At 35.3% G+C, this 14,420-nt stretch overlaps 1 protein-coding gene across 2 annotated transcripts in view; it reads left to right on the plus strand.

Moving 5' to 3' along the window:
- The window catches only part of ST18 (ST18 C2H2C-type zinc finger transcription factor), a 164,526-nt gene that overhangs the window by 87,163 nt on the left and 62,943 nt on the right, over positions 1-14,420 (plus strand). For both annotated transcript variants that reach the window (XM_041473671.1, XM_041473669.1), the window contains exons 3-5: positions 4,854-4,960; positions 11,546-11,600; positions 13,534-13,564. In XM_041473671.1, coding sequence (XP_041329605.1) covers positions 11,546-11,600; positions 13,534-13,564 — 86 coding nt within the window. In that variant the 5' untranslated portion in view covers positions 4,854-4,960. The remainder of the gene's footprint in view (positions 1-4,853; positions 4,961-11,545; positions 11,601-13,533; positions 13,565-14,420) is intronic.

Raw genomic sequence — 14,420 nt, forward strand, 5'->3', positions numbered from 1 at the left:
CCACCAAAATGCATTTATTCTAAAGGTAACAATACCGACTCAGAGAATAGCTTATGTTTCATCTATATTTATCAGCACTCACTGTACATTTGTGTCTTCATTACCAGGAAATATTAAGGGACATTGTGCCATCTATTCCTGTTTACAGTTTATTATGCAGAGATAGGAAACACTTAGCATGTAAAATGAATGTAGAAATTATTCCTGGATAGAAACACGGACATTTCCCACTCGTTGGCTCTTTCTCCTCCATCACCGGATCAGAGTGTAATTGTCAGTAATCAGGCCTGCTTGCTGCTGATAAAACCACTCTGAATGCTAGCAGCCTTCTTTGTGTGATGACTCAATTATTCCAGAAGTGCCTCATCAAATCTGCCCCATCAGCTGGGCTAATAAATAAGGAGAAGAAACTGGCCCCCCAAAGCAAATTATAAATCCATTTGCATTAACCATTTCGCTGGTCCATGATCTAGGCAGAAATAAGCATGGCAGATTGCGTTAAGCTTATTTGAATATGTTTATAATGTTTACAGCTTGCAACCTTTTTTTTTTTTTCACAAGGTGTTGGAATTATCGGCCATGAATAGCATCTAAATGCAGTTATGTTAATTACAGCAAAGCCTCTGGCATCTTTGAGGGATAGTTAGTTGCTTAAATCAGGTGAAAGTTAAACTCCTCTGCTAGGTGAAATATGATCTTGGCTTTGGAGTTACTGCCCTGTTTAAAAGAGAGGATAAGTGGAAGTGAAGTTTTTTAGAGGTACTAGAAGGGCAGCTGCCTGGGTTACCAGCTGGTCCACACTGTTAACGTGACCTTCTGTTCATCGGACGGTAGAAAAAAATAAGATAAAGTTTAGCATTAGAGTTAAGAAAGAAAATGTGATTGTTGAAACAGCAATAATTCTGCTTCCTGTGTACTTTGTACCGAATAAAACAAGTGCAAAGACGAGTGCTCTGCCGCAAGGAAACTCCTTTCTGAAGCTCAAATTATGCACAAAAAAAGATGTTTCCAAGTAGAGTCCTGCAGATTTCTTGCAGGGAGGGTGTAGGCCAAATGAAATTCAGTTATTCATGAGCTGAACATTTTACATCTACTTCAGGATCTCCCTGAAGCTTGTCCAGAACTTAATGTGTAAAGTCACAGAATTCAGACTGTGCAGGATAAAGATCTGACTGAAGTCCAGAGTTATCTTTATTTATAATGCGTTATCTTTATTTTTAATGGTATCTTTATTTTTAATGGTAACTGTCTTTCACACGATATTTTCTCAAATACTAAATATGCTGCATTATTGTCTTGGGAAAGAGAATTCCCTGTCACTGTAGAACCACAAGAAATGTTCAGGGATCATAATGGTGAGTGCATTGGATTTTGTTTCTTAGATATTACTTTTATTCTGAGTTAACAAATCATAAACTGAAGCCATTATGCATTCCCACATTTGCAGCATATCAACGAGGTAAATGAGAGAAAAACAAATTAACCTGTTGGAAATTTAATGTATTATGCTTAAAAAAGATTTTTGTATCTTTCACAAATATAGTACAGCTTTGAGTATTGAAATTCTGATAGAGAATACAACCTGGGACTTCTGCTGAGATAATTTTTTGGTGGTACAATATGTGTTATTCTCATTTTAAAATCCTCAAGAGCTCTGGTAATCTGACCTGAATGAGTGGACTTTTACCCACAGACGATGGGTTAACAAAAATAGCTGTTAGAAGGGATTTGTCACCAACATCTGATGTAGAGGATCAGGACCTAAACTGTCATTCACATCAGTATCCTGGTATGACTCATGGATCTCAGTAGGATGGCACTTCAGAGTCAGTACAAAATCATGTTGCACTGGAAATGGCTATAAACCAAGGAATGAATTGCAAAGGCTCCAGGTGACTTCACTGAACAATTACACTGACAAATCAAGCGAATCATATATTCCATCTTTGTGGCTTTATAAACTTTTTTATTCCAGTTGAATTGAGATGATGGTTGAAAAAGGTGAAAGTTTTCTTTAGAGTCAAGCAGGCTTCACCTTCTAGAATAAAAAATACTGTTCAGACACATAGACAGTTGAAGTGCAAGAATAATTTGCTGTTTGTAAATTGTTTTGAATTCTTGATTAAAAATAGAGAAAGGAGTTAATGCAAGCTGTGAATAGATTGGGCCAAATGAGGATACGTGTGGACCCGAGCGGAGTGACCTCACCAAGGAACCTTGATTGACAACCAAATCAGTTAGCTCTGCCTCATTTCCATCAACAATGATTTTATCATCAAAGCCACCAACAACCTGGATAGATGTACCTTCTGGGCTCTTGAGGCTGAGATCTTATTTTCTCCAGTTGGTATTGCAGATTTCTACACTTCTTACAATACCTCAAAATTTGGCCATTATCAATCTTATAACTCATAAAACTTACTAAATAGATTCAGTTTAAGGCCTTGATATCCCTGTGAAATCCACACCAAGCCTTTTTTTCTACTGGAACTATCAGATCCTAACATTTATATTTGAAGTATAACTTACTTCTTGGAGTGAGGACTGGGGTGACGCACAGGGGTGACACACACCAAGGGTATGTCACATCCCATGACACAGCATAATCCTGCAGACCCTATTTGCAGAATGACAGATGCATGACATTGTATTAGACTTTTTGTGAGACACCCTAACTTCAAATGTGGGTACTCACCCACGAATCAGCTGAATGGTAGCCAGCACCCTGTAATGTGAAAGAAATCAAACCCAGCACATTTAAACTTACTAACCAGCAGCAACTTCTGTTGTGTTTAAACACAGCAGAAGGGTGCATGTTTTTGTGTTTTGCTGCTGTTGCATGTAGCTCCTCAGTACAATTTTAAAACCTGCCCCCCAGACCCATCCCAGTCCAAACTCCTTTTCTTATAAAGAGGATTTTTCAATATACTAGTTTATTATGTAAAGCTAAATGTGGAAAGTTTAGTATGTTTTTCCTTGTCCTTTGTGCACTTTTCCAAGTGGATCTCAGCTGTGCTGTCTTAGCTCTCTGTCCCTTAGGATGAGAGAGACAGCAGATGGGGTTAGGGCAGAGGGCTGATGCTTCTGACAGCAAACGGCCTGGTTGTTGAGTGGAAGCTGTGAGCGTCAGGAAGCTCCTTTTCCCCAGAGAACCAACTAACCACTGAAGAAAGTTGAAAATGAGCCCTTTGAGAAACGCTATTAAAAGTAGTAAAAAATTGCAATTGTGCAGATGATGTGCTGCTGTGTGGTTATTCGGATGCTAATGAGTTTGACATCAGGGAACTCAAAGGGTTTGCAGCTACTCCCTTATGTGATTTAGTTTTTTATTGGCAATCTTTGAGAAAATAAAGGAAAAATATATTGTTAATAAATACTTAAGCTGCTAGAATTTCTTGAGAAAAATTTGCTAGGTTTAAGTCTTTAGAAAGCTTTGCTCACCATTTTAGTTCTTTTCAGAGGTCTTTTGTTTTAGGTTAGTGTGTTTTGAACAAAGAGGAAGAGGAAGGTAGAGAGCTTTGAGACTTGTGGTTTTAGGGTTTTTTAATGCATGTTGAAATAAAATAACAGGAAAATGGGGCTTTGAGGATAAATAGCATCTCTTTCTAGTAAAATGTAGTTTAAAAAAAAGATTAAAAAATCCTTTTGGTATTGGGATGTTTGCTCTGGATTTTCTCCCTTCTTTATCATCTTACATCTGTTGCCTGTTTCATTATTTGATCAAAGTGCACTGATTGCAATTAAAAGTACTTGATGGGATGAAACCAGCATCCTATCTATTGGGACACAAGCAGAAATTAGTCACCCAAGAAACTCCAACTTCCCTGAGAATCTGTTTAGAATGAGCCTTTGCAATTTCAGAAATGTAGCATTCAAAATTTTGTTGAAAAAGGCATCATCAGATATCATTAAAAGAATAGCTAACGTTCTGAAAGTTCATTTGCGAACTTTGTCATAGTTGGAATATCTTCAATGAATAGATCTATTTTACTAAATACACTGGATGACATGTGAAACAGACCTTGGAAGTCGCAACTGATAGCAAAACTTTAATGTTTTGGTCACTAGTGTTAGGAGCAACCCCTAAATAAAACTTGCCCTTAATAACTGCCTATTGTCAGATCCTTCCAGGTTGCAGGTGCCTAGAACTTTAAGTGTTAGGAGGGTTTGGGTATACAGTATTTCTGAAAACAAGGATCTCTGTGTTGTACACTCAGATGTAAACTTCTGCAGCTCTACTTCCCTCCCTGTCGCTGTTGATTTAGCATAAAGTCCCTCACAGAGAGGAATAAAAATTGAGCATGGAGAAAATGTCAAAGATTTCCTTAATTTGGCTTAAGCTGAGAACATTCTCAGCCTGCCAAACTTTAAATTTTAATATTTGAAGTCAGAAAAAATAGAATGGAGGGGTTTTTTTCTGCTTTTAAAATATTTCAGAATGCTTCTCAATTATTTTACATCATGAACTGAGCCATCCCACTCAGTCAAAGGGGTTCTGATGCAATTAAAACATTTGACTAAGGATTTCTACATATAGAAATGGTAGATTTTTGTCCACACAAGACGAAAAACTTTTCTTAGAGCAGGTCTATTTCACAAGCTATCAAAAGGCATTAATGATGTAAAGAAACTACTATAAGAAAAGAAAAAGAAAACTATTCTTTATGACTTTTAGAAGCACCACTTAATGCCTCTACACCCTATCTTTGTAAAACCGCTGAAGAAAATATTGCACCTGGATTATTTACTATTTGATTTAAAGAGTATTTTGTTTCATCTATGTTTTATTTAGTATAGCTCTTTTTTTGTTTTGTTGTTTTTGTTTTTGTTTCTTTGTCTGTTTTTTTTTCCAGAGAATGAATTTGAGGATTATCTGTTAAATCAGGCAAGGCATCTTGGGCTGTGTGACAAATTTGGTCCTTTGGAATCTGCACGTATTTTCACCTGGAAACACGCAAAGGTGGGATAATTTATTTACAAAAATTAATTGGAGTAGAAATATGGCTATATATTAGTAGTAGAATACTATGTGGTTTCATGTGTCATGCCTCTTGTACTAGTATTACTTTTCTTGCATAATATCTGCTGTTTTAAGAAAGTCTTCAAATGTCAGGTATAGCAGTACTAAACAGTAGAAGAGATGAGAAATTTTATGAATACATAGAAATTGTAGTTCTTAAGTTTGTGAATTACACTATTTTAGCCGTACATACTATCAGTATCTTTGAATCTATATGACTCCAGGAATGAGAATATATTTCATAATGCACTGCTGAATTTAAAATTATTGATTCATAACTTATTGGTGATTTATATATATATATGTATAAGGTTTATTGGTTTGGAACTTTTTTAACTATATAGCAGTTACGTGGTCTAAAACTTTAGTGTACTTAAAAAGATCTCAAAGTATCAAAGCTTTTTTTTTTTTACTGACTCTTTCTTTCTTCTACAAAATTATTAATATATACTAGCACAGGAAATAGTGAAAAGACCTTGAACTACAGAAAAAATAATAATCTAGGAAGAAAAATCTCCAGAAAGTAGCCTGCGTTGAGCTTCATTTCAGCTTAGTATGCTATATATTTTTTTTTCTGAATTTAAAAACTAGCAGTTGCCCCTTAATTTCATGAAGCTGTGACTCTGCCCTCTAAAGCCTTGGTAAAGAAGACTAATAGAAATACTTGGCACATGTTGGTTACCTAAGGGAATAATAGAACTATTTGCTGTAGTCGTTTGGCAAAAGGACATAAACATATGGCTTTGGTTTATATTCAGCACTGCCAGTTGTGCAAAGTTGCATGGATGAAGTATACAACAGCAGTGACAACTCAGAAATCCGAAGTGAGAATCAAAATAAATCATCCTCATTACAAAGCTATTCAAGCTTGCCTCTGTTCTAAGGTTTATTTTGTCTCTGCATATTTTCAAGTAGTGAATTCAATATAAAAAAATCTACTTCTCAAAAACGGGTACATCATTCAATCACACTATAAAATGCCAAATTGATGATTTATATGTGTTATAAACATGCTTTAAAGTTTGCATTTAGTAAATGTACTTATGTTAATTCCCAAGAAATTCATAGAGCTGAACCGATTATTTCCATGTCATTCAACTTTTTCCTAGAGAAATCAGGCACAGCGTTGAGCAAATTAAAGCAAAATTTTCAAAAATAAAGATACGATGTCTCATTGGTTAGGAATAGTCAAAATCACTAAAAAAGGCATATTTTTAATGATAGTCTTTAGGAACATATTTGTAAATATTTTTCCTTTCTGGTCATCAACAAATTATTAAAAAAAAAGAAAGAAAAAGAAGAGCAAGAAAGTTTAACCACATTACAAGCAACGTTTCTAAAAACATTGTATTTGGATTTTGGATTATTTTTATGGCCAGCAAAATACATAACTTTGTCTAGAAGTTGTTATTTGTGTTCTTGGCATTTCTTTCTCTCACTATACTTCTCACTATCAGTGTGAGATTAGTACTTCATATTAAAAATGTTATTGTAGACTGAGAGAAAGACTCAGTCAGCACACATATGCACTACAGACAAATAGTGATCTACTCTTCTGGGCGGGCTATAGGAAATTTTCCTTTCAGATTCATTAATTTTTTTTTTCTCTATGACTTTATTCTCTTTTTGTGTGATAAAATCTTACGTGAGTTAGTGAAATGAAATATCAAAATATGAATATCAAAATCACTGAAAAACTTGTTTGGAGGGTATTGTTTACTGTAGGGAGAAGTACACAGAGTGTCATGTCACCTTGGGACACAGTATAGCACAGTCCTGTTCATTGTCCTTAGCAGAATCTGACTTCAGCTTTGAAGTTTGTGGCTTGTGTTGGAGGCTTGAGAATGGATTTGTGTGCCTTAAAAATCAGCGAGGTTTTTTCTCCTGACTGAGTTCACTAAGCTTGTGACAGATATAGTTCTTATCTCAATACTAACTTCAGTAATTCACAGATTAAAAAGAGTAGAGAAAAGTTATTCTTTTTCCAGACCTCTCAAAATTAGGTAAAGTTTGTCCTAGTGAAATGATTCCCCAAATTTAATTTTGAAAATCAGGTATAGCTTTAAGTCAGAAACTCACAGTGCAATGATAAAGCTTTTACTCTTTAGATAAACTGGGGATTTCTATTCCTCAAGCTAGTTATGCAAAAGGAAACAGACTGACAGAGCAGCAGTGTGAAACCCACTCCAGGAAAGCCATGCTTGTGTTTACAAGATTACAATGGAAATTACAAAGTGCATAGCTCTTACATGAGCTCTTTCCAGGAGATGCATTTCACTTTTACCTATGTCAGCAGCACTAGCTTCCCTAAGCCATAGTTTATTTCACAGTAATGTGCTGTAAAACTATCCTACCCAGACAGTAGTGTCAATTTAGTTTCTGAAATTCAAATTTAAAAATGTGAAAGTAAACTGAAATAATTGCTATTATTATTATTGTCATTATTATAATTTATTGCACATGCCCTATTTTCAGCTGTTAGTCATATTCTTGGACCCTATTACAACAACATCAGTACATGCACATGTGCACAGACAGACTCCAGGCACACAAAAAAACAAACTCAGAGCCAAATCCTGATTCTCTCACTCAGGGAAGTATTTCCAGGTGCTGCTCTCGAGTCTGTTAACTGCAGTGGGATGGTACAAACAAAAGAAGTACCATTTGGTTCATGCAGCCAGGAACTCTGAAATAGTTTGCTCAGAAAGTATGATTGCTGCTATTTCACCAGTAAATTAATCTGGAGAAACATGAATACACTGTAGCAGTTAAATGGCAAATTATTACCGTTTCAGCCAAGCAGAATTTGGGGTATTGTCAGTGACTCCTGTCAGTTTTCTGTGATCTAGTTGTTGACTTACACTTAAATATCAGTCAACATTGAAGGAAAAGTGGAGGAAAGATCAGAATAAAATTCACAAAGTCAGGCAGAGGGCATTCATAAACTTTGGGGGATTTGTTGGAACAAGTTTTCAGAAAATAATTCAACATCAATATCTTCAGTAAATTTTGAGATCACATAAATGGAGTATAACTGAAGCAGAAGGCATTTATTTCTTAGCCTACTTGCTTAATGATTTGGGACTGCAGAGCTGCTGCACCTCTGTCCTTGTGTGTCTGACTGTGTATTTCCCACTAATTCCTTTAGAGTCCATTAGCTAGCTTCAACTAATTTTGAAAAGAAAATGTTTAGATGAGTTTAAAATCCATCAAATCAGAAAATCTATATATAAAACACAAAGATTATGTGGACTTAGTGCCACTATTCATTCACCATTATTTTTATAAATCTTGCTCTTAAAAATTATGGGGCTATAACTCCCAATAAAATTTTCCTGGCAAACATTTCATTATCCCCATGGTCCTGATGGCTAAAAAAATTAGCAGTGAGATATTGTGTGAGGATTTTGTGCAGACATGACCATTCTATTTACCCCTTATGGATTCTTGACTCAAGACAACATATGTAGTGTGAGGGAGGGTGACCATCCCCCAACTTTGACAGCATGAAGCACCTTCCAGAATCCATCCAACCTTTACAGTCACAACAGTAATAATACATGTCTCAAATTAACACCTTCATAACAAGTACCTCTAAAAATGTTGGCTAGAATTTCTCGGAATTTAATCCTTTTGTTGTTCCATGGGTGATTTGAAAGTTTGAATGCTTCTTGCTGACCATCTTTTGATGTAATTTAAGGTAAAATTATCACTATTGTAGATGAAAAACAGAAGTGAGACACTTCATTCACTTTGTATCAGTATCAGGCAGTCTCTAAAAGAACTACCAAACTCCAAAGATAGCACACTTAAATTTTGAGCAAGAGAAGAGTTTTCATTTTGCTGACACAGTTTAGAGACTTCAGTTTTATTTAGGTACTTTCATATTTCAAGTTAATGCATAGGACTATTTTGCAAGTTAAGGCATCTTTTGTGCAACACAGACATGATGATTATTTTGATATGTGCATGCACCAGGCTAAACTGTCCTATAAATTATAGGTTTGAGTTGATAAAAAAAATATCTCATAGTGTGAAACTTTTACAAGGAAAGAAAATCAATTGAAAAATCACTTGCATTGATTTTATCATTGGTTTTCACTCTTTGTGCAGTTTTTAAATATTCATCACAATGCAACCTGCTGTTTAGACCAAAGTAACTGCCGTTCAGTAGAAGCAGTGGGCACTTTTTGTTTCATAATTAAAAGAGCAGCACTGTGATTGGTGTGGTATTTATTATGAAATGATGACAAAGGAGTACCAGTGGTTTTAATAGTTTTAGCTTACAGGAGCTGTTGTTAATTTTGTCGGTAGAGTTGCAGGTGAAATAATGCACAGTGGATAAATAGTCTATATTGGTTTAACTGAACATAATATATAGTGTGTTCTGGAGTTGTTTGTCTCAATAGACTATAGTAATCAAAAGTAATGAACCTATTATGTGCAGGACCTTGGAGAGCATAGAATGGCAGTAAAAGTGTGGCACATAAAAGGTTTATTAAAGGAAATTAAAGTCCATCATTGCCACACCTGCTCCCCTATTATAAGTCTATGGCAGGTCAGTGCCTTCAATCACAACTCAGCATCAGAGAACAGAGCTATGTTTCCCATTACCATTGCAGTCACATTGCAAAAACTCCTTCTCCAGCTTTTAAGGATAGTAACAAGTAAAGGCTGCCATCAGCCCCACTGCATAAACAGAAGCTCCTCATGTTTTTCCCTGCTAATAATCAATATCAGATGTAAATTTAAACAGAGAAAAGGTATAATTGTCTGGCTTTGATGTGCATTTCCATCAATTTATATTTTCATTTCAGACATCACTAACCTGTGTTCTAGAATTAAACTTCTTCAGGTTTATGAATACCCTTTTCAAATGTTTGTGTTCTCTCTTTCAAATAGGCATTTTGTTTCCGATATCTGCTTATAATGTTCAAACATACATAAAAATAAATAAACCCCAGGAAATTACAGAAATGCTTTTTATCCCCTAGAAAGGCTGACTTTACTCTTTTTATTTCTCAGGTCAATTTTGTCGTATTCTGCAATGTTCTTTCAGATAAGACCTTCGAAGCATCTCAGTAATCTGAGTCATATTGAGCTTAAAATAGAGCATACTCAGATCTTCAAACTCTATAAATGGAAAAAAGCACAAACAGGACTTCTTGCATTCATTCCTCAGTTCAGGGCAGTTCAGCAGATCCTCAGAAAGAAAAAGTGAAATAATTGACAGGATCTTCTATTGACATCAGTATTTATCTTGTGACATTTTTCAGGGAGAGATGTCTGGCAACTCCTGGTCTCCATATCTACCTATTACCCAACACAGTTTCATAAATCTGCGTCTGCAAATGGATCTGCAGAAGCCCATGGGAGTTGCTTTGTCTACAATATATTTATTATCACCATTTTACAAACAGGGAAACTGAGATTCAAGTCAAAGACAGATAGCAGACTTCCTTCAGAGACTGAAGAAAAATCCCATATTTCCCAAAATTTTGTTTAGAAAAATTCCTGGTGATAGAGTCTTTCTTATGTATAAAGTGTTACTTTTAGGCAGGAGTTTGCCTCCCTGGACACGGTCAAAATTGCACTGTCGTGCTATCTGCTATATGTCACTGCAGTTCTCCACATCGCAACATGAAATCTTAATCCCCTTGAATTTCAGGGGTTTCCAATAAAATCCATGGATTGAAAGCCTACCCCTATAATTGTGTGTCTGGGCCACTTCCAAGACCAGAAGGTGCATATTTCCAGTTTGGGTTTAGATGTAGCCAAAAGTGTAATGATGACAGCTGATCTTGAAAGGATTCTCTTATATCAGTTAGAAAACTTATGACATCAGCTGACTTCTTGGGGGGTCTGGGCTTTTTGATTGTTTGGGTTTGGTTTTATTTCATGTAAAATACAAATCTGGACACTACTACATTCTCCCAAAAAATCTCCTACAAATCCGTAACTCACTGTCTCTTCAAGCAAAACTTCTTAAAGTAGTAGTTAGTTGATTAAGAGTTGAAGATTTTCAAAGCTGTATATATGTAGTTATGCATTGTCAAGCAAGAAGGTTTGATGTTTTAAGGATGAAGTTGTCAGAAATGCGGGTTCCAACATAGCTATAGAGCTATGCCTCAGTTAAAATGAAAATGCAGAGTTCCTGTAGTCACGGCAGCTTTCTGGGACCTTTTGTTTCAGGAGGTGGATGCTGAAAGCAGCACTCATGCAGCATTACTCTTTCTAACCTTATGCCTTCAGCTAACACCTGTAGACCTCGTCATTAAACCTTACAGAGTCACTCATAACTATCACTTTATTAAACAAATCTGCATCATTAAAGGTATCTCCTAGGTATTTACTAGATATTCACAGATGGCTTTTTATCTCTTTGACAAGATTAATAAGGCATGATTATTCTTTTTTTTTCTATTACTGTCTAGCCTTTGGAAATGTGGAAAAAAAAGCATTGGAGCGGGTTTTTTTCCTCAATGGCAAAAGGTATGAATTAAAGACCTTGTGTTAATATTACAGATGGATGCAGATGGGGAAAATAAAAAGCTGCGCACACGCTCCAAAGGAACCAAGGGTGAGTTAGCAAGCACACTCCACGACCCTGTGCCCAGAACACCATGAAATATCATAGTTCCTGTGTACAGTCCTTAATGTGCACTGAGAGACTCTGGAGCTTCCTTACGGCTGCTTTTTTTAATCAGGGCAGGACACAGACTGCTGGCATTAAGAGGCACAATGGTTTTAGCTATGGTATACAGAAAAGCCAAAAAATCCACTGGTGTTATTTTCTTTGAGTTATTTTTCAAAGACAATAAAGGCTACACTTTTTATTATGCAAAACAATAACAACAACAACTCCAAAACCCCCAAAAACCAAAAAAAACCCCCACAAAACTAAAAAAGCCCAAAATTATTTTCCACAGTGAGTACAACATTGAATGGATGCTTTAAAAAATTGTATATCAAGACTTTGTCTCAGCCACCTGAATGTTTTTTTTCTGTCCATTGCCATTAATTATCTATAAAATTGTTGTGTAAATGGTTGAGAGGTAAATTTTCTTTAATCAAAAGCTTCAGGTGTATGTGGCAGAAGAGAATCTTGTGGAGTTTTTAAGTATTGGTGCTCATGTTTCATTTGCAAAGTTATGACGTAGTTGTATTTCCCTCTTTTTGTAAGGAACAGATGGAAATGCAATACAGAGAGATAAACAGGCCCTTAATGATCTCTACATCTGGAAAACATGATTGACTAGCAGTACAGCCCTTCCAGGAAAATAACTTTTTATTTTAATTCATAACACTTTTTGTGACTCTTGATAACAAGTGAAAAATGGATATACTTAAAAATAAATGTCAAAGTTTTGCCTACCCTGTGAATATTTTTGCTTATGGCTATTTTCAGAGGCACAAAGAGCCCATCCTTCACTCTAATTTTAATGAGAATTGTTTATTCTCAGGATTGTACAAGACAGACTACTCCTATTTGTTGTCACAACTCACTAATTTGAATAGTTAATATTGTGTCTTCATGTTCAAGTTATGGTCAGAATGAAAAATTAGAGTGGTTTGGCATTACTTCTCTATTCTTAAATGATCAAAGGGGCAAAAAGTGCTAGACTTCACTCAGGGAAAGACAGAGGTAAAGCACTGAAGTGCTGCAGCCTGACTGCAGATAAGGGGATAAATACAGACAAACCTTTCTAAAAATCATAGTCACTGTCATACCAAAACTTTGATGCAACCATCTCTGGTGATCACTGAAATTAATATACAATTCATATATATTTCAAAAGTACCAAACAGAGAACTTGTAAACTTCTCTGTTATCCACACCTCAGCATTAGGGCATGTCTTCTCTATTGGTTTGGACTGTGAGTTAAAAGAGTTTGGCTGGCATAGCAAACTTCAGTTGTAGTTAATAGGGGTTTCATACCCTTTCACTCAACAGGCTAATAACACAATTTTAAAGCTTATGGAATTTTTTTTTCCATGTTTTTACACATGTGCATATACTCTTATACCAATTAATATATCAAGAGCATTTTCCCCAGAAGTGAAAACAACAAAAGTTGCCTCTGCAATATGACTAATCCTTAGAGACACCTGTTGACCTTGTCAATATGCTGTATACTCCTGTGTGGGCAGGAATTTGTAAACACCAGCCTTTGCAATTCCCAAACTGATTTTAAATTCTGAAAATTAGAGATATTGCATTCTATTTTTCAGAAAAAAACAAGGATCTTTGATTTTACTTTTATTTTTTATTATTTTCCTTATTGTTTCACTGAACATCATACTCCAGGTCTCATGCATCCTAAAATAACTGCGACGATTACACCTTCATTCAGCATTTGTCACTAGTAGCTACAATCCTGTGGTTAGCATGAAATAACCACCTGTGTTTTGATAGCCACTCCTCTGTCATTACAGATAGGCAGGTGCAAGGCTGCAGCAAGCACAAGTCTGCAAGTGTAAACTAATTAATTCTTTCCTGCTTTTATTAACAGTTCAAGTGGACTCTATAGCTCAAGAGCTCAGGTAAGAACTTACATTGTTTATTTTTTCAGTTTTATTTTCTTATATTGATAAATTTATACCACTGCTACTGCTATAAAATAAAAAATCAAGCAAATGTATTTTATAAAGCTTAAGCATAAATCTGAAAAAAAGATAATTTATGTGGATTCACTTTTTAGATATACAAAAAACTAAAGCAAAATTTTAGCAATAATTATGCAGGCATAATCAAACGTAATGTGAAGTGGGCAGGATTCTGGTATGTTGTCTTTATTTTCAGCCTGTGTCAGGGCACACAACTAAATAATTTCTGGTGAATATTCAGATCTTCAGTCTTTTTCCTGTCGTATGTATTATAGTATTTCAATATCTGAACATTACAAGATTTATTAATATATTTTACTAGATGGCTTTTACAAAACTGATCTGTACACTCCTGTAAATTCTAAGTGCACTAATGGCTCATTCTTCCTTAAGTATTTGTTGAGGTTTCATAGTTTATGGAAGTAGCAGGGAGTATTTCCCAAACTTGCACAAAGAATGTCAGTCCACTCAAAAACCACAAACTGCACAAGGATATTTCAGACTGCAAATATCTAGTAAAATTTCAACATTACTACTTTAATCTACCTATGCATGCACCAAATCTTAATCATTGATCCAAAAGCTTAGATTAAACCCTGGAAAGACTAGCAGATTATTCTGTACCAAATCTTCAAGAAAGAAAATATTTGGAGGTACCTACAAATTCCTAGAGTTATTAATCAGAATTGCAATTCAATACAGCTTCAGTGTAAATACTGGAAAAAATTTTTGCAGAAAGATCTTTAGAGTTTTTTTGTAAATTAGTTTATATTCCCTACACTCACTTTTCATC

This window comes from Pyrgilauda ruficollis, unplaced genomic scaffold (assembly GCF_017590135.1).
Source record: "Pyrgilauda ruficollis isolate IOZ18807 unplaced genomic scaffold, ASM1759013v1 scaffold30, whole genome shotgun sequence".
Taxonomy (NCBI): Eukaryota; Metazoa; Chordata; class Aves; order Passeriformes; family Passeridae; genus Pyrgilauda; species Pyrgilauda ruficollis.